Source organism: Anomaloglossus baeobatrachus, chromosome 2 (assembly GCF_048569485.1).
Source record: "Anomaloglossus baeobatrachus isolate aAnoBae1 chromosome 2, aAnoBae1.hap1, whole genome shotgun sequence".
In the NCBI taxonomy this organism is placed as follows: domain Eukaryota; kingdom Metazoa; phylum Chordata; class Amphibia; order Anura; family Aromobatidae; genus Anomaloglossus; species Anomaloglossus baeobatrachus.
The window spans coordinates 704526992-704547731 of NC_134354.1; the positions used below are offsets into that span (position 1 = coordinate 704526992).

At 42.7% G+C, this 20740-nt stretch overlaps 1 protein-coding gene across 2 annotated transcripts in view; it reads left to right on the top strand.

Moving 5' to 3' along the window:
• FAM124A (family with sequence similarity 124 member A) overlaps positions 1 to 20350 on the top strand; it is an 85864-nt gene extending 65514 nt beyond the window's left edge. The window contains exons 3-4 of one of the 2 annotated variants that reach the window (XM_075334578.1): positions 13635 to 14371; positions 18147 to 20350. In XM_075334578.1, coding sequence (XP_075190693.1) covers positions 13635 to 14371; positions 18147 to 18896 — 1487 coding nt within the window. In that variant the 3' untranslated portion in view covers positions 18897 to 20350. The remainder of the gene's footprint in view (positions 1 to 13634; positions 14372 to 18146) is intronic. The other variant, XM_075334579.1, reaches the window with a different exon arrangement.
• The last annotated feature ends 390 nt before the right edge of the window (positions 20351 to 20740 follow it).

Consider the following 20740-nt stretch of genomic DNA (forward strand, 5'->3'; position numbering starts at 1 on the left):
ACAGGGATGCAGTCTCAAGATCTTTACTCACTGTAGTAGGTACCAAGGTAACACGATAAGTCAGTGACCTCCTTTGGAGTGCTGGGTTCCTCTGTGATGGGCTCCATTCGATCCCGGGTAGTTTGGAGGTCAAGACCGGTGCACCTTTCTTATGTTCCTTCACTGGTCGTCTTCCTGCGCTGACTTCTCTCCCGCCTGTTCCGCGCCTACGCACACAGTGCGCTGAGCCGGTGTCCGCGGACACTGTCAGGGGGCTTGAGGCTCTATCCCTTGGCCCTATGTTGTCACCTTCCAGTGGATTTGTGTGCAAGTTTGGCTTTGGTGCTAGATGCGTCCTTAGCCTCTGGTTTTACTCGTGGAGCACATTGGTTCTTCTTTACTATAGGGATCAGTTCTGTGGCCAAGTCGCTCCACTCCAATATGTCGTATGTGGAACGAGGCCACGGGAGTATGGCGCATTTCCCGTAGTCTCTAGGACCCTTTCTGTCTTGTGCCTGGGTCGAGCTGCACCAGCTCCAGACCACAGGTCTTTGCTCCTCCACTGCTTCTTCTCGACTCTAACTTTCTGTCACAGGCTGCTCTCACTAACTAGACTCCACCCCCCAGGTGTCGGATTAGGGAGAGGGAGATGCCATCACCAGTGGTGGCTATACATACTATTAATGGCACCCAACCCTGACCCGGTGGTGAGCTGCTAACTAAGAGTGTTGTGTGCATACCGGTGGAAGACCTCTTCTGGACCCAGGATGTGATACCACACCTCTGGCTGAGGTGCAGTACCTCTGTGGTGACTGAAGCCTCAGGGGCGCCACACATGCTCAAGGGCATGCTTCCTGTGACTTTCACACTAAATTCCAGCACCATAAGGTTAATACTATACTTGGATACAAAATGTATGTGATTTTCCCATTGATCCATACACGTGCAACAAAAATAACCTACAATGCATATTTTCACTTCAGATATTTCTGCAACAAATCTGCTGTGTGTGAACGCACCCTGAGCACAGGTGATACATACCACACCATGCAAAGTTCTCAAGATTTTTCAGGGCGCCTCTTCTCTGGAATAACTGTAAGCCAAAAAAATACACAGCGACCATTCAATTAGCTGTGCAAATAACATGAATTGATGACTGTAGAAGGGTCACAAGTTACAGTAAATGAACACATTGTGGACTTGTGAGCAGTAAATATACCTTCCCGAGGTCTGACACAATGGAAAAAAGACAAGAGAGCGGACTTTTTCAGCCAGTTTAAAAAGGACTTTCAACAATGGCATCCTCTCTAAATGGGCACATTCCCTTTGCCAGCGGGTGTAGCATGGCATTAATCAAGCATTTGTCTGCACATTGCACAGATAAGAGACAGTGTTCTGTTGCCTCAGGAAATTAGTCACTTTCCCACAGAGCTGGAATACATCATGTTTCCCTTTGCTGTGTCTTCATGATTTGGCCGTATATTCTCACTAATTTACTGTTTCTTCTAAACCGTTTCAGCACTGATTCACCGAAACACAAAATGTCTGTTACAAATTATTTATGCAGTCACCTTTGCAAGTAATTATTTTTCATTTCTACAAAAAAATGAAGAAACTTGGCCATTAGTCTTCCGTAAAGTATAACTAAATTTTTTATATGTTGGAGCCATTTAAAGCACCACTGCACCATTTTGTTTTTTTTATTTCACTGCTTGAGTGGTGCTTTAAATTTAAACCTCCTGCCCCCTTCTTATACTTACCGCCATCTTCATCTGTTTCCAGCATTGCTCCCTTTGGTCTCCAATGATTTGTGACCTTCCAGCTGCTCCAGTGTTTAATGGAGCACGCCGAAGATCATAACTCAGTACAGGTCTATGGAAGCCTTATTCTGGCTCTCATAGACTTGTGTGCCGCCCCAGCAGTGGATCGAACCACTCGGATCCGTGGTCAATGTCCGTTTGTGGCTCGAGGGTCTCCGGACCCGGGGGCTTGGGGCCATACTAAAGTAAAAGGGGGTATTTACAAGGAGATGATAGTTCGTGACACCACCCGTGGTGTGCGGTAATTGGGGGTACCGCCGCTGCCGTTGTTGGGAGTACCCGGGGTGATGGAATGGGGCAGCAAGGTGTCGTTACCCTCCACGGGTAGGGGTATGCCCCGGGGCTCTAGAAGATGATACTGGGTGCTGTGACAGGGAGATCACTCATGTACTCAGACAATAATCAGACGCTGACAACTGGGTTAACCAAGTCTCTAGGTGCCGCTGCCTCTCAAGGGGAGCTTGTCCGGGTCCCGTCCCCTGCAGTGCTGCCTGGTGTTCAGTGACCTGCCTCCTGGCACAAAGTTTAGATTTACTGTAGTGGCACGGTAGTCTGGAACTTGCCGAGTCCCACTCCCCACTGTGGCTAAGTGTGGGAGCCTGCTCTCAGGGCTCACGCTTGGGATTTCAGTGGGCTGCGTATGTGGAAGGCCCTATCCCCCTCTTTGCGCTAGTGCCCCGATTCTGGAGTTGGTGGGAACAGTCCATAAAGGCTCTGCTCTCCGCAGGTTAATTGCCGGGTTGCCTGAAGCTTCTCCCCGACCAAGGGTCCGTGTACCCCGCCGTGCCTTTGGTCCCGTATCGGTGATAGGACCAGGATGCCGACTGTTCACTCAACAGATCCAGGCACCTTGCCTCAATCCCCTGCGACCGGGGGTCCAACTCCTCTAGGTCCAGACCACCGCCTGCAACCTAGACAGCTACTCAGGGGAGCCACCGCTCCCTGCTTCCTCCACTTCACTTCTCTCCTCTTCACCCCTCTCCTCTAACTGACACTCTCCTGACCCTCCCTTCCTGACTCCTAGGTGGGTGACCCTATTCCGCTTAAGCCACCCACTGGTGTGTCTGGTGGGTGTGGTGCAGGGTGTTTCTAGGATTTGATCTGCTGTTGGAGGCAGCACTGTAAGATGGGGACCCAGAACCATGAGGGATTTGAATACTGCACTAAGGGAAAAGAGCGTGCAGTACCATGTGATAACCTGATAGTCCAGGGGTGTCACACTTCCTTCCATTGGGAGTTTGTGACGTAATTTTTGACTTCCGGTCAGTCAGAAGTTACAGGCACAAGATGGTGCCACGGGATTGGAGCTGGTGCCAAAAAAGGATGGAACTGCCGGAAGGTAAGTTTAGGACAGGGGGTAGGGGACTTAGATTTAAAGCACCACTGCAGCGCTGGAAATAAAAAAATAAAAAATAAAAAACGTTAGAGTTATGCTTTAAATGTCCTAACTATTGTTTTGAGCATTAGGTGGGGGTCTCAATACCCAGACCTTCACCAGTGTGCACTAATACTGAGCTCCTGCTGCTCTCTACAGGTGTCAGAGAAATCAGTGGATCTGTGCACTGCTGGTCCCACACTCATAGAGCAGCTGTGCACTTCAGTACAGTGGTTTGGGTGATTGCTTGGGGTCCAAAGAACCCCACAATCTACAAGGAATAAAGCAGAGCTGTCGGAGAATTTTTGCTATATAATCTGAACGAAACATAATATAGGGCAAAAAAACATGATTCCAGCAGTTTATCACTTAATGGACTGCTCAGTATAGTTTTGATAGAATACCTTTTTTGTCTGCTGTAGATGTAGCAGAGCTAAGACTTCTGGGCTGTGTATAACCCTGGCCCATGCAGCTTCCGGTCTACATTGTACATTCTCAGCAAGCAGCCAGGGATGTTTGACTGAAACACTGTGGCATTTCACAGAAAAACATACTTCACATGACAGATGGAGGAAAGTATGTTTTTAGTAACAGGCGACAGTATTTTTTGTTTCCACCATGAAAACGCATAAGTATGCTTTGAGGGTTCAAATCGTTAAAAAAAGGAGGCTATTTGTACAATTGCTTCATTTTGTATTTTAGGAGCAATGTAACACTACAAAGTGATTGCATCGGTGGAGAAATCCTTTAAAAGGGGATGTCTTTTATTCTACAAGAACCAACCTCTTTAGCTTTTGTGGACTCCTGATCACTGACATTGTTCTAAAGAACAAAGTTGACTTATATTTAGAGGGAAAATGCAACATTGGTTGTTTAATTTTAGCCATTTAAGAAGACTGAGCCAACCTCATTAAATGAGGGTGTACTCACTTTACATGTTTATTCACCGGAACACGAAGCTGATCAGCAATGTGTCTGTTGGTACTGCAGCTGTAGGCACGTGGTAGATGATAAGGAGATCATTATCCTCTTTATTAATTTCGGATTAATGTCATAGTTTATAAAAGATATATAGATGATCTCTTTATTATTTGGGATGACAAGGAAAGGAACGTGGATTCCTTTCTAAATCCTATACGTAATAATGATTGGGGTCTGGTATTTACACCGGTAATACAAAAAATGGAGATTGATTTCCTTGACCTAACCTTATCTTATCATGACAATAAGATCTTCACAAAAACCTTTTTTAAAAAAGTCGATATGAATGGATACATACACTTCACTAGTAGGCTCTATGAAAATGGTTATGTCATATCCCACTTAACCAGTACAAAATAATAAGGATAAATTATACCCATGATACAGATTTTAAAAAACAAGTTGCGGTGTTACAGACACGATTTACAGAAAAGAAATACCCTAATTTCTCCTAAAAAAAAGCCTAGTTGGCAACTAAAGATTTGAAACAAGAAGAATTGATAAAGATCAAGGAATCCTCCACTCCTGCTAATTATAATACTGATTTTTCGTCTAGTTTTTTCACCACATACAGTAGTGACAATGTACTGATTCGAGCTAACCTGGGGAAACACTGGATCATACTGCTGAACGATCCCGTTCTGAGAGATGCTCTACCTCCTCATCCAGGGATCACTTTCAGACGGGCACCAACCATAAGAAATATAGTGGCTCCCAGTAGATTGAGGTCAAATACAGATACTCCTAATCCAGTTACTTCTGCTGGCTCATACAAATGCCTAGCTAAAAACTGTTTGTGCTGCAAGATCATTCAGCATAAAAGACTGACTTTTTGTTCATCGAAAGGATCTGCAAATTTCCATAAAGAGTCATCTCACATGCCAATCTGATTATCTGATTTATCGTATTGACTGTGAGTGTAGAAAACAATACGTGGGGAGAATATCACAAGCGCTCCATAATAGGCTTAACTCCCAAAGGTATAACATAAAAAATGTTTCTTTGCTACATGGACTCTCAAGACACTGCACACTTATACATAACAAGAATGTGTCTTTCAAAATCACTCCTATTGAATATATTCCTCTAATGTTCCAAATAGGTTTGAAATACTCACCAAAAAAGAGACATTCTGGATCTACAAACTTAATACTCTAAAGCCTTCAGGTTTAAATGAAGTTACAGATCTATTTTATTGAATTGCAATTTTTTATATTAATGTTTTTATATTTAATTTATATTTATAATAATTTGTATATAATGTTTTTACCATAGGATGTTTGATACCATCTTAATAATAATTGTTTTTACCTTTTTCACGTTTTATCGTGTTTGTTCATACAGTATTATATCTCTGCATTTTGATTGTACAGGTACATGCATACTGTATCAGATTGTTAACTATATTTCTCATTAGACCCTTTTCTAAAAAACTTTTTAAACATATCTAGTATTTTATCTGTACTTGATTTCTTCCTTTGTTATCCTCCCCCATACCACAACCGAGGGCTTTTTCCGGCAAGCTATTTCTCTAATGTATCATCCGAACCTACGGGCGCATTAGCACCTGCGCATTTGATTTTTTTTCCCACGGTCTTGTCCTTTTTTTATCTACGCGCATGCGCACTTAACTTTTTCACCACGGTCCTGAACTTTTGTCACCTTCTCACGCATTCGTAGTTCCACAGTACCCTGGCACTCGCTTCCTTTACACCGCTTCTTCTTCACTTATTAACCCCTTTTTCTCTTATAATCTTGGAGTTTTCACGATATCATTACACACACACATATATATATATATATATATATATATATATATAATTTTTTGTCACTCTTCTCTCTGGTTTTTATTAAATAGTTTTTATTAAATATGGATATACTAATTTTTCATATCCCTGAATTTCACACAATAAATATCACAAATCAAGACGCATATATTTTTATAAACATAATAATTTTTATTACAATACTTAAAAAATAAATAAATATATTGTGGTGGTCTTCTGACATAGCACTTCACATGTATGTATAGGGGCTTCTGTACAGCTGATGATATACTGTTCCTTTGATGTCCTGATGAAGGAGACGGATGTCTCTTAAACGCATCGAGCTGTACAAGCAATAAATGAATTATATTGATTTCGAATTCCGTGGTGTTAGCGCGGCATATACCCGATTTCCTCTCCTATTGAATCTCTGTATGTAATCATGACAGTCCACAGTTGCTCATAGAACTGAAAACGCAAACTGTTTTTTTTTTTATTCCTTTTCATTTATTTTAAAGAACGGACATTGGCTGTAACAGCTCACCTAGAGGCAAATTTCTCCAAGAACTATTCGACAAATATCTTAAAATATGGTGGAATATTTCACTTGATATATTTAGAGTTTTGCAGGTGAAAAGTCATTTCACATTTGCTCTTAATTAAAGCCAGAAGTGTATTCTGCCTTTCCTCTGTTGCATCTGTGTCTATTGTAACACAGCTCTCTGCTGCCAAATAAACTGCTGTTCTGGTGCGTTTTTCATCACTATGGACCATCGATACCAAATCCTTTCAGTCTACATCATGCAAATCCTATTGAATCACTAAATCATCCCCCAGTGTGCTTCTTGGCAGCTTTTATGTTATATCGCAAATATAGCAGAGCTATCGAGGAATAAAACAGATGTTTATAGTCTACACCATTCCTAGTCCAAATCTGAGAGGTACTTTTGGTCAACCCTCTAAGGGAATGTTATTGAAAAACCATTTAAAGGCGGTGACAATGGATGGATGTATCCTCAGGAAGAAGAGGGCGGCTTCTTTCTTTGAAGTTGCAAGTCGTCTTCCATCAATCTTTTTACTGGTTCCCATCTACGGCATTAATCAAAGAGACGGAAGCGATGTTAGTGGCTTTTGTCTTATGCTTCATTTCTTACATTGATGTTTGGGGTACAACGTGAATTTTTTTAGGTGAGTAGTGAAAAACTAAAGACTTTATAATTTTTTTTCTGTCACTATGAGGAAAACAAAAATAATATCCTAGGTGACAAGCTACAAATTACCTAAAGGATAGAACAGACTGAGCTAAAAATGATCTCTGTACAGTGTTCAATTACATGGATCTAACAATAAGATAATATAACAATTTGGGTCAGTTTTCATGTTATTTGGTGTTTAAAGGGTTATTCCCATTTCAGTATTTTGTGGCTAAAGGTGCAAATAGATTATTATGAACAAGTGTTCCTATTAATGCTTATTTCACAATAATTGTGCAATATAAAGAAGCTGATGATAACCCGATAAACTTGCAAAACCCTTGTTCATCGTATTAAATGATTTTTGAGTAGGCTTAAATATCATCATTCTGGGTAGCACATCGTACTGTGTAAACATAACTCATGCTACCGAAAACAGTTGTAGCCTATACACTGAACAGTCTGCTGAAAATTGTTTAGTGCTCATCATTTAGCCTGGTTTACTTGTTTAAGGCTGCTTTCACACTATGTTTTTTTAGCATGCGTCATGAACGTTTTTTTGCTGCAAAAACGGATCCTGTTTTTGCAAAGAAAAACGCATGCAAACGCATGTGTTATTTTGCAGGATCCTGTCACTTCAAGTTTATGGGCGGGCATTGGAGTCATGTGATCGGGAGTGAGGGGAACTGAACGTGACAGACTGGGAGGCATCATCTGACAGCTGCAGAGGCTCGTAAGCAAGGTAAACAGCGGGTAACTTGCTTGGATACCCGATATTTACCTTGGTTACGAGTGTCTTCAGCTGCTAGGAGCAGGGCTGCCTGCTCCCTGCACACATAACCAAGGTAAACATCGGGTAACTAAGCCCGCGGTTACCCGATATTTACCTTGGTTACGAGCGTCCTCCGCTCTCAGGCGGGGGAGAGAGGAGAGAGAGGGAGGGGGAGAGATAGACTGATCACGCGAGGGTGGTTTCTGGGCATGCTCAGTAGAGTAAGCAGGATCCTGTCTATCAGCATGCCAGCGTTCACATATGTTTGCGTGCAGTATAGTCATGATCCAGCAATTTGCAGTATTTGGACGCAGCTCAAAAACGCTACAAGTAGCGTTTTTGAAAAAAGTTAAAAAACTGCAAGTCGCTGGATCCTCACTATAACGCAAATGCATGTGAACGCATGTTGACGCGAGTCCATTGCAAATGGATTGAAATGAAAACGCATTTGCACTGGATCCGTTTTTGCGTTAAAAAAAGTTCATGACGCATGTTAAAAAAACGTAGTGTGAAAGCCGCCTAAATAGGCTTTTAAATTGCAGCTCATCCATGAAAATGTATCGATTGGCGATTATTTAGTGATGTCAGTCAGTCCTTGTAAGTGGCTCCTAAAAGAGGAATAACTCCATTCAGGTGCCGAATACTGGAATTGGAGCTGCGGAACCAGTTGATAGTGTTTGAGCTACGCTAAAGAGATAAAATTCAGTTAGGAAAACAGGAAAAAAAGTGAGCTACACTTTTCCAAAATGCCTAGAATGAAAACAGTGTAGCTCACTTCCTCTCAAGTGATTCCGCAGCTCCACCTTCAGTGGTCGGAGCCTTAATAGAATTTCTGTCTCGGTCATGAAAGGTTGAGTTGAGAATATCCCTTTAAATGGACAGAAAATTGCTGTGGAAGAGCGAGCGCAATAGGGTCTTACCCGGTAGGGATATGAAATATACAGGGATCACGGTACACTCACCTTTTCAGGTTGTGCAAGTCATAACCCCTATGAAGCACATTCAGTAGTGGTATCAGCTGCAGCCCCGAGGTGTAAGGATGTAATAGAAACGTGAGCAGAAATCGGCTATATACCGCGCTGATACTCAATGGTATATTGATATAATCTCTTTATTGTTCGTACAGGTCTACGCGTTTCAGAGACATTCGTCTCCTTCCTCAGGACATCAAAAGAACAATCAATGATTGTTCTTCTGATGTCCTGAGGAACGAGATGATGTCTCAAAAAATGCATATACCTGTATGAACAATAAAAAGATTATATCAATATACCATTGAGTATCAGCGCGGTATATAGCCGATTTCTGCTCACGTTTCTTCTAATATCCCTTTAAAGACATTGATATTTTGAGTCTTCAGAATGTTATTTGTCAGTTTTGCTGTGTAGACAGGGACAGAGCAGCAAAGGACAATATATAATAAGAGATGAAAGCTCTAGTGTACTGCTGAAGGTCCAGATAAGGCAGTATAACAACATTGAATAAACAGTTATCGTCTAGGACTGTCATGCCTAAAACCCCCGTCACACATAGCGAGATCGCTAGTGAGATCGCTGCAACGTCACAGGTTTTGTGACGTATCAGTGACCTCGCCAGCGATATCGCTGTGTGTGGCAAGCAGCAGCGAGCGGGCCCCTGCTGCGAAATTGCTGATCGTGACACAACGATTAGGACCATTTTTTGCTTCTTGGTCTCCCGCTGTGCAGTGACGTGTTTGATGGCGGGAGACCAACGAGCACCTGCGGTTCTGAGTCTGAGCTCAACAGCGACCATGTAGCGACGTTCCAGCGATTCCTGCCAGGTCGGATCGCTGGTGGGGTTGCTGGTACGTCACTATGTGTAACGGGACCTTTAGCATACAGATGCTCAGTGTGTGTTGCAACACAAGGTAACGACGGGAATGGTATAGAAGGAAGGGTCTCCACTGCAATAATACAACACAACTTAAGGGAGACAGAGGGAGGAAAATAGACGCAAAAAGAAAACACTCCAAGCTCCTCCAATGCAGCTAATCTCCACAGCTGCAATAGTCATAACTCCTCAGCTTCTTCCAGAGACAGGCTGCTTGCAAAGTCTAAAGACGTGCAGATAGGGAATTTAGATTGTGAGCGCCAATGAGGACAGTGTTGCCAATGTATGTAAAGTGATGTGGAATCAATAGTGCTATATAAATGAATAAATATTATTATTATTATTATACAGTACTTTAAGAAAGTAAATTCACTCAAATACAAGTTGTATACCTGCAAACAATAAGGCATTGTAACCTTCTGGTGCCAGACTCTCCAGAGATCTCCCCAGAGCAGAACACACTCATGAAAATATCACTCAGTATCAGGCGGTGGAACTGGAGATTGTAATAGTTTATGAGTAGAGTTGAGCGGACCTGTGGAAGTTTGGTTCAGCCTGACTTGAGATAAAGTTTGGTTTGTGAGTCGGACTTGACCTGAACCCCAATGGAAGTCACTAATTGGGCAGTTCGGATCTCCGCCAACATGCAGCCAGCCATAAAAAGATCACTTCCAGGGGAGGATGGGCAGGGTTTTTCCATTTTTTTTGGTTTGGTGCACACTACATCCGATCATGCTGTTGTTACCCCCAGTGTGAGCTGATCAAACACTGCAAGCAGCTCACACTGGGCTAAGCACCGAGCTGTACCCAAGCACAGTGATGCTTGCACAAGTGGTTTTTTATACGTTAAGCACCCAAACTCTGTTTTTTTTTTATTAAGTCTGTGTTTTGTGTGAACACCCAACCTCGGGTTCACTCATCTCTATTTATGGCTAGAGATTAGTGAACCTGAGGTTTGATGCTCTGTGTGCATACCAACCACTAACTTTTCCCAAAAAACAGAGTTCAGGTTCGGAGTTCGTGTGCTTTACGTATGCAAACCACTCAGACGAGCATCGCTGTGCTCAGGTACACTCGGTGCTCAGCCCATGCATGCATGATCTAAGATTAGGATCACACCTCACATACATTAGTGAATAATTGCACTGTGCCAAATAATATACCATCAGTTGTTCATTGTGAAATGCTAGGAAGCTAGTGATAGCAACCAGCAATTAGGCACTATTTTTACGCATACATTACATTTTTCAACCAGACTGTCCAAAACCGTGGGAAAATACCTTACTTCCACTATCTACTTGCACCCTTTTTTTCCTGTTTCATGCTTCAGGGCCAGTTTAAATTGACCGATATTCAGAAAATGAACGTCCTCGAAAACATTGAAGAGTGTACAGTATTGTCAGAACTCAGCATGACCTTTGTTTGTTTTAGTTTTAGTAGTTGTTTTTGTGTTTTATCATTTTGGTAATGCCTTCTCCTCTTTTTCCTTTCCCTCCCTATTTGAACTCTAGAACATAAAACTAATACGTATTCAATATTTTTCTTATGTTTCTTCAAACTTCAATAAAAGTATGTTGATAAAGAAAATCAACTTTCCCATTCCTGATTATTCGCTTGTCCAAACAGGTCAGGAAAACACCCAATGAATGAGCCAAACGCTCGATTGTTGGTATCGATGATTTTAGATCAGAAGCGCCTTGTCCTGTGTATATTTGAGATGTGCTTCCAATAACATGATGTTCTGTGTGCACACAATAATCTTGTTAATGATCACTCTGTGGGCATAGAAGCATGGTCGGAGGGTCTAAACAGGCCATTAAATGGCCACCAATCATCAGTCATTTAACAGCCGCAGACAGAAGGTCTGAACATTATGTGTTTGAATAGTATCCGTAAATTATTCAATAAAGATATTCCTCCTGACCCCACCAAATGGGTAAGGTTGTTTTTGTTTCCAATGGGGCAAACTGACTAAATTGCAGAATTGTCATGTGTTGGATATGGGATGGGATGGACGCTCACGCCCCCTAAAAATAACCATAACTACGGTAAACCTCAACCATAATAAATACAAAAAACACACATGTAGAATTGGTGGAGGAAGGTTGAACTAGATGGACCTAGGTCTTTTTTCAATCTCTGTAACTATGTAACACTATTTCTTCAGGTCAGGGAATGAGAGGTAAGACAGGACATTCCCTGATAACCTCACCTCCTCGCAGCAAGCACCAGGTACACATCCTGTGCCCCTCCCTATAATGCAGGATCCCCTTGCTAAAAAAATCTACACAGCTATGCAAAACAAATTGCAGGCATCCGTTATGGGTCTACCCCTCCCCTCAGTCATGTTCCCCCTCCGCTTTTGGCTCCTGAGGGGCTGGTTCTGTCAACTTTTGCTTTAATATGTATGAGCCTCTTAAAATGTAGCCTTGCCCTGCAGATCGAGAAGTTCAAACAATGTGTTAAGTGAACAAATTTCAAAGATTTCTCATTAGCCATGAATTTGTCAACATCCATTGTACATTACATGAATACCCCGGCTCTGTGCCATGGTCACATCTCTCCAAAAAAGCAGAGAAGTCACTTAATTGCAGGTGGGAAAATAAAACCTAAGAGGATCTTCTGTGATTTGCTGAAGTGTACAGTACTCTACTTAACAAGCTGATTATCCATGCCGCGTCTTTCTCTTGGCAGAAGCTTCGGCTTTTCCACCGCTCAACAAAAGCAGATTTTCTCTGCTGTCTATGTAACTCTAGCTTCTAATGATGGCTTTGTACAGTTCTCCGGTGGTCTTCAGAAGCTATTTGTTTTACAGTTTTAGCCCCAATGACACCATCAGATGTTCCCCCTGAATACTAATGCTGGTGACAGATCTCACAAAGCTCCCGATTCTATCCCTCTTCTGACTTTTAATTAGCTCATCACTGATCACAGCAAGAGACAAGCGAGTGGGATGGTGGAATGAGAATACCTTGTCTCCAAAAATAGAGCTTTATTTTGAGATATCTCAGTCTTCTGTGGACACCAGACCGACCTGATATTTCTGCAACTAATTAAAGGTTTTTTGCGTTGGGTTTTGAGGATATATTGTATAGTATATTTTCAGGGACGGTGTTGGATATGGGGATCTTAACAGGGATAAAAATGCAGTTACATGCTCTTCGCACTGGAAATAATGTGTGTAGATCACTATGAGCTAATGTGTCCATGGATTTGTGGTTCAGCGAACCACTAGTCAGTCTGGCCGACCCCCCATCTGGCTTAAGCTGGGTTTACACACTGAAACTTTCTAGCGATCCCACCAGCGATCCCAACCTGGCCGGGATCGCTACAAAGTCTCTGGTGAGCTGTCAAACAGGCAGACCTGGCCAACAACGCAACAGCGATCCGGACCTGCAGAGCGACCTAGCTGGTTGTTGGGGACGTGTCAAAGCAGCTATTTGAAAGGGAAGTCACTGTAAAGTCCCCTTTACACACTGAAACTTTCTAGCGATCATGCTGCACAGTGGGAAACAAAGGACCTTAGAATGGTCCTGAACGATTTGTAGCGATCACAACTTCACAGCAGGGGCCAGGTCGCTGATGTGTTTCATACACCGCAATGTCGCTGGGGAGGTCGCTGTAACGTCACAAAACCGGTGACGTTACAGCGATGTCGTTTGCGATGTTGCAGTGTGTAAAGCCACCTTTAGGGTCAAAATCTCCTCTACCATGCAAAGTGAGTCTTGAGCCAAATTTGGAATGCTATCTTGTCCTTTTCAGTTTATTATAAACATTACTTGTTTGCTTCTGCTAAAGTTTTCTGACCAATTTTATAAATATCTATGAAGTTTTTTTTTAAAGTGTTTTTGGCATGAAACAGATAATCTAATATGTACTATGCATCTTTCTCACTAGGTGAGCTCTCCATAGATGATGTCCAAGACCCATTCCTTGTCAGCATCCATATTATTGCAGACCCGGGCGAATCCAGATGTTTACAAGGAGCCATTGACAAAATCATAGCATGGATCCATCCTGATCTGCAGTTGTTCCGTGTCTCGGAAAGAAGGACTTCCAAGAAAAAGAAGCTGAAACAAGCCTTTACATCTCAACCTGCTCTTGCAGTCATTTTGTTTCTACAAGAGGAATATGGAGAAGATCAGATCTTACATGTTCGTGAATGCTTCCAAAAAGCTCCTTGGCAATTCCATCACACGGAGCGTGTACATGGCAAATTTCTCCCATATATGCCATGTAATCAGGACTTTTTTACATTGGCAAATGGAACTCCTCTATGGGCTATAAGACAGGTGCATTATGGGAAGGAAATTATCCGCTTTACTATATATTGCAGTTACGAGAACTTTTCAGACATGATGAAAATGTACGAACTCGTACTGAAAAAATCTGTGTGGAAGAAGAAAGCTGATTTTTGCGTGTTTCCAATTTATTCCAATATGGACATAGACATAGAATTTTCTTTAAAGAGGCTTCTGAAGGGTCAAACGCCTGTGCCCCTGGATTCATCTTTGCTGGAGTTCCGAGTGAAAGACTTCGGACAGCTTGTTCCTCTCTTGCCCAATCAGTGTAGCCCAATCAGTGAAGGCAGATGGCAGACGCAAGATCATGATGGCAATAAAATACTGTTACAGGTTAGTATGGCTAATTTCACTTGGTCCTGGCTTGGAATCTAGTGACATCCAGAATAATTAGTTTGGGAATAAGATTTAATGTGGCCATACACATTACCGTATATGCCGGCGTATAAGACGACTGGGCGTATAAGACGACCCCCAACTTCTGCCCTAAAAATATAGAATTTGGGATATACTCACTGTCCATCTGTCATAGTGCCACCGCTCCCTCCGATCTGCTGCACGGAGGTGAGGGGCCGGGCAGCAGATTGGGGGGAGCGGTGGCACTGTGGCAGATGGAGGGCGGCAGCGGATCGGGAGGTGTGGGGGTGAGGGTGAGACAGGTGGCAGATCGCGGAGGGCAGCGGCGGATCGGGACGCTTTTCGTACAGTGCAATGGCAGCGCGGCAACTTCCGGGTCCCATGCTCCGGTCTCATAACAGCATGGGACCGGAGCTTGTCGCCCTGCCATTGCACTGTGTACAGTCACTCACTGTGCTCAGTGTGCTGGCGTGCTGCAGGGACGGTCACCGGCAACAGGTCCACTGTGATTGGAGAAATCGGTCACAAGGCCGATCTCTCCAATCAGAGCATTGGAGCTGGGGGAGGGTGATCCAGTGAGGTCACCCAGCTCCAGCCAATGGCCAGTGCTACAGCTGCACTGGCCAGGGCTGGATTTCAATGTTTCAGTCATTTTAAATGGCTGGAACATTACAGTGGCTGTGATTGGTTGAGCGGCGTTCGTCAGCCAATCACAGCCTCCGTAGGTCCGGGGAGGAGGCACCACCCCTCCTAAGGTCAGGAACAGGTCCCCTCCTCCCCGAATCTGCGTTTTTTGTTAACATATTGCAGTCACCGCTGTATATCCGGCGTATAAGACGACCCCCCACTGTAGCCATTATTTTAAGGGGGTAAAAAGTCGTCTTATACGCCAGTATATACGGTAGATAGAATTAGGTAATGATTGAACAGCTCTTGGTGCTCAAAGAGTTAATGTCAGTTTACTGCTAGCAGCTTCCTAGCAGTGCAGGTCAGCTGTAGCTGCTTTGTAGGCATGCCCCTTTGTGTTTAAGTAGGTTTCCCAGCAATCTTTGCTTATTATACAAAACTATTTGCATTCTGGCTGCCTTGGTGGAAGGCGCTGCTGTGGATTCGTCCTGATGTCGTATCTTCCCCATTTTGGTTGTTTTTCCCCTGTTTGTCCCACCGACCCTCGTTTTGTATTAGTGCAGTGGTGGATTTAGTGAACCTTATCTTCCCATTCACTAGCCAGGACTACAGTAGGGACTTTTCAGGGCTTCAGATTCCTGCTCGGCGACAGGTGAGAAACATTTATATGATCTGGCTAGGAGTGCAGGATACAGCGGCAGGTAAGGGCAGGAGGTGTCCCATCTACCCTCTTACTAGTGCCACGGCCTACCATTGTTTTTGTATTCTGGTGTCCCCCTTGTTTGTGGTGTTGTTGTGGAGTATTTTTGTTGTGTGTCTGACATCTGTTGGTCTGAATGCACACCACGTTTACAAGTATGACACATATTACGTTGGTTGTATACATTCCATAAAAATCTTAAAAAAAATATACCCTTTGTAGAGCTGTTCAATCACAAGACTGAAAATCTAACTGGTAACACTACCAACATTTCCAATATAGCTGAAGGTCGGACGAATTAGTGGCAGTTGTCCATTTTGGCCAACATTTACTTTGTGTCTGTGGCAATTTTACAGGCTACTGAGAATCAAATCTAATGGATCTAAACATTGGTCTGATTAAAAATTTCTCTAAGGCCAGTTTCGCATGTCTAATATTCACGGTATGAGTATGGCCCGCAATGTCCGAACAGTTAGCGGGTCTCTTAGCCCAAACTCAATGGCCTCATAGCCCTACATGTGACTGCTGGGTCAGGAGATCTGTTACTGGCCCGTACATAGCTCACTTTGCCCATGAGTGTCGGATATGTGAAACCAGACTAATTGTACTCCCTTATTGTAGACATATTTTGATCATAGTCACTCTATAAAATGTGACAAACCCACCTGTTGAATATATTATGTACACTTTTCTTATGAGGCCTGGTATAAAAATTAACCTCCAGGTCCAGAGGATATCTGAAATGTGCTAAATGTATTGACAGCCCACCGCATGGAAAAAGGATTGTTTCTAGTAATCATACAAGTCATATCCTGTAAGTGATTGAGTATTGTGATGTTTTATGGACTGCTAAAGGATATTTCCATCCAAATCTGAAATTGTATTTTTTTATGGAGGTTTTGTAGAAAGTCCCAAGTAGATTAGTACAAACTTAATGCTTACTGGAGTTCTCAAATTTTGGCCATTGCTTATACATTTTTGGCCATGCTTAAAAAATGCTGCTGAGAAGTCTATCATTGTAAATGATAGAGCTCCATCTTCTATTGGCTACCTAGAAACAGATTGAGACTTTACAGGAAAAATAAGTAAAATTACAGAGAGAAAGGGGCCCATTTCAAAGTATCTGTCCAAAACTGAAGAGTATACAACAGGTGTTCAAGTTCCTGCCAATATCCAGGAACTTTGCAGCCATTGAAGAGGAGTGGACCAACATCCACAGGCCACAATCAACAACCTGATGAACTCTATGCAAAGAAGATGTGTTGTACTATTTGAGGCAAATGGTTGTTACACCAGATACTGACTGGTTTTCTGACCCCCCCTCCCCGAAACCACCTAATACTGTAAAACTGCACATTTTAGAGTGGCATTTTATTGTGGCCAGCTTAAAGGTACTGTCACACTAAGCGACGCTCCAGCGATCCCACCAGCAACCTGACCTGGCAGGGATCGCTGGAGCGGCGCTACACAGGTTACTGGTGAGCTGTCACACAGGCAGATCTCACCAGCGACCAGTTACCAGCCCCCAGCCAGCAGCGACGGAAGCGATGCTGCGCTTGGTAACTAAGGTAAATATCGGGTAACCAACCCGATATTTACCTTGGTTACCAGCGCACACCGCTTAGCGCTGGCTCCCTGAACTCCTAGCCAGAGTACACATGGGTTAATTACCCGATGTGTACTCCGGCTACGTGTGCAGAGAGCAGGGAGCCGGCACTGACAGCGTGAGAGCGGCGGACGCTGGTAACGAAGGTAAATATCGGGTAGCCAAGGTAAGGGCTTCTTGGTTACCCGATGTTTACCATGGTTACCAGTGTCCGCAGAAGCCGACTCCTGCTGCCTGCACATTCAGTTGTTGCTCTCTCGCTGTCACACACAGTGATGTGTGCTTCACAGCGGGAGAGCAACAACTAAAAAATGGTCCAGGACATTCAGCAACAACCAACGACCTCACAGCAAGGGCCATGTTGTTGCTGGATGTCACACACAGCAACATCGCTAGCAACATCGCTGCTACGTCACAAAAGTTGTGCCTCAGCAGCGATGTTGCTAGCGATGTTGCTTAGTGAGACGTGGCCTTAAGGCAGACTTGTGCAATAATCATGGTATCTAATCAGCATCTTGATATGCCACACCTGTAAGGTGGATGGAATATCTCAGTAAAGGAGAAATTCTCACTAACAAAAATTTAGACAAATTTGTGAACTATATTTGACAGAAAAAGGTCTGTTGTGTACATAGAAAAAGTCTTAATTTATTCCGTTCATGAAAAATAGAAGCAAAAACAGAAATGTTGTGTTTATCTTTTGTTCAGTGTATCTTGTTAGTAAATCTGATGCCTACTGGACAGATCTGTGTATTTGATTATGTCTAGTTATTACTGCAAACATAGAAGAGTCACCAAATAATGTTGTTTTCTTGTAGCAGGTTCATCGCTTGACGAGAAAGTCAATCTGGAAACATCAAAGATATTTATCCAGAAAATCCTCTGGGACGACACCATTTATCAGCTTGACTCCTCACGCTCATAAAAACAAATATGACAAAAGCTTGACGTACCTGAACAACGTAAAAGCTCCAGGACTTCAAACTTCTGATCAAAACATTCCTAAAAACCCTGTAGATGTTAACCCAAGTTCTAAGAGCATAGCTCAGTGGTTTCAGAGAAGCAAGTCCTTGGTATGTCTACCAACACTGAACTCTTTCCCATCATGTGAGTCTTTCCCTTTCAGCGAGCCCCCTGTTTTTTTTGAACATGACACATCTGTATGGAGGAGCAGCCCAAGGATCAACATTGATGAGTTAGAGGGAGCACAGGAGACCGACGTGGACACAGGAATTAAACTTTCCAGTTCCGATCTGTCCGTTGTGTCAGCCTATTCCCCATTAGATGGACTCTCTAGTGACTTAGAAGCTTCTCTCCCTTCTGGAGACTCCAACCATGAGAATCCATCTTCAAGGGGCAAGCTCCATGAGCTTTCCTACGAGTCATTCAACTCAGTTTCTGAAAGATCTTCCGGTTCTTTGGCATCTTCAGTGTTTCCCAATGTTTCAGGCTGTAATTCCCTGACAGAATCCCAGAAAGACATTGAAAGCCATTACAAGAAAAACGTTGAAGTCATCAATCAACCAGCGGAGGCCCAGACCTTCGAAGAGGAAGAATTTTATATCTAATATTTGGCTGACTCTCCCATTGGCCTATGTGTATTTATGTAATAACATGCCACATGATGGGATAAGATAATTGCCTCGAAGTCTTGGGGTATGTGCACATTATAAGTAATGACTGCAGACATCTCTGCATCAAAAATGTGTCTCTTTGGCAGGAAAAAAGCTGCATAAAAATGCACGATTTTGCCTCATTTTGTGCGAGTTTTTGATGATTTCTTAATACATTTTTTTTATTCATTGGGATCAAGTGAAATATGTTTCAAAAACACTGAAAGAATTGACAGGCTGCAAAACTGCTTCAAATCTGCAAAGAAAAAAATAAAGAACGTACATGAGATTTCAGAAACGTCATTTAGTTTGCTGGGACAGTAAAATGCTGCATTTTTCAAATAGAAAAACACGGCAAAAATGTGATCTGTGAACATATCCTTAGCTCTTTTCCATGTGTGTTTCTAGTAAACAGAGACATTTGTATTTTAAAAGGGATTGTCCTTTCTAAATAATCCTTATTTGTTAGAAAGTTCCATTAACAATAAGCGGATTACAAAGTAGGACCCCAACAATCATCTGTGATCTGTGGCAGTAAGCGTTCCATTTCCCTGCAGCGCCACCCCAGGGGGTTAAGGACTGTATATCCTGTTTTATAATTATAGGGATTGTCCACTACTTAGACAACCTATTCTTATTACTACATACTCCAATGTAGAATAAGAATAACAGTCTCCTCCATCACCAGTGGCATTCCTGCGTTGTTGGTTCCAGGTCTCCCAGGGCTCACCTGACATTATTATGCCACTTGAGCACTGCAGCCAATCAACGGCCATTAATGTGCTGTGGCACTCATTGCTTTTGGACAAAACTCATATGTCTGAAAGAGATGTGAGAAATGCAGCCCCTTAGCAGTTTCTGATTGGCAGCAGCGCTCACTTGGAATAACAATGTCACACCAGCCTTGGGAGGCCTGATGTTGATATCACTAGAACGCCGCTGGCTGGGGAGGTAAGTATCTTTTATTTTGAATTTAGACTGGGGAATATAGTACTTAACAAGAGGTTATCTGAGTAGTAGACAACCCTTTAAAGGGGTGGTTCACACCTTTTCTTTACTGGCCATATCAATATTATGTTGAGAAACAAGGTTTCTCTCAAATACCTTGTGTTGCCAATAGTGCCTGTAAGTGGCGCTAATGCAGTCTGCTCACCCCCTTGTCATGACCTCTGATGTCACGTCAATAAAATCATGAAAAATGCAAATTACTTTTTTAAAGAATAATATTTTTATGATATGACACCTGCTGAAAAATTAAATTATTCTTACAATTTTTTTTCCACAGAGAACAATGGACATTATGTGCCTTATAGTATTGTCATAGCTGTACAGATCAACTACAATGGAGATAAATGAATAATCTGTGTCCCGACTGCTATCAGAATAAATATTTGGGCATTATTCCTTAATTCGGTGTCTGGTTTAACTCATTAATTTGTATTTCTGGTTGTATGCACATTACACAGAAGCCAACCATACAGTATCATACAGTATATCACTATATGTATGTATTATTGTGACATGCCTTTTTGTTGAAAACCCCACCCTATATCCATTCCCCTGTACACAATACACGTACAGTATATGTGCTGTGTCATTACAGGAAAGGTGTTTTCTACTTCATGCATGCTCACTAGGTGGAGCTAGGCCTATTGTATGTGATGATTGAAGATCATGCCCTGTACGTTAAGTGAGGACATTTTCAGAATGCTATCATGTGCACTTCAGTGGATGACTAAGTACTTGCCGAAGGCTGAATCGCAGGACCCACAATCTACACCAAGGCGCAAATCCATTAC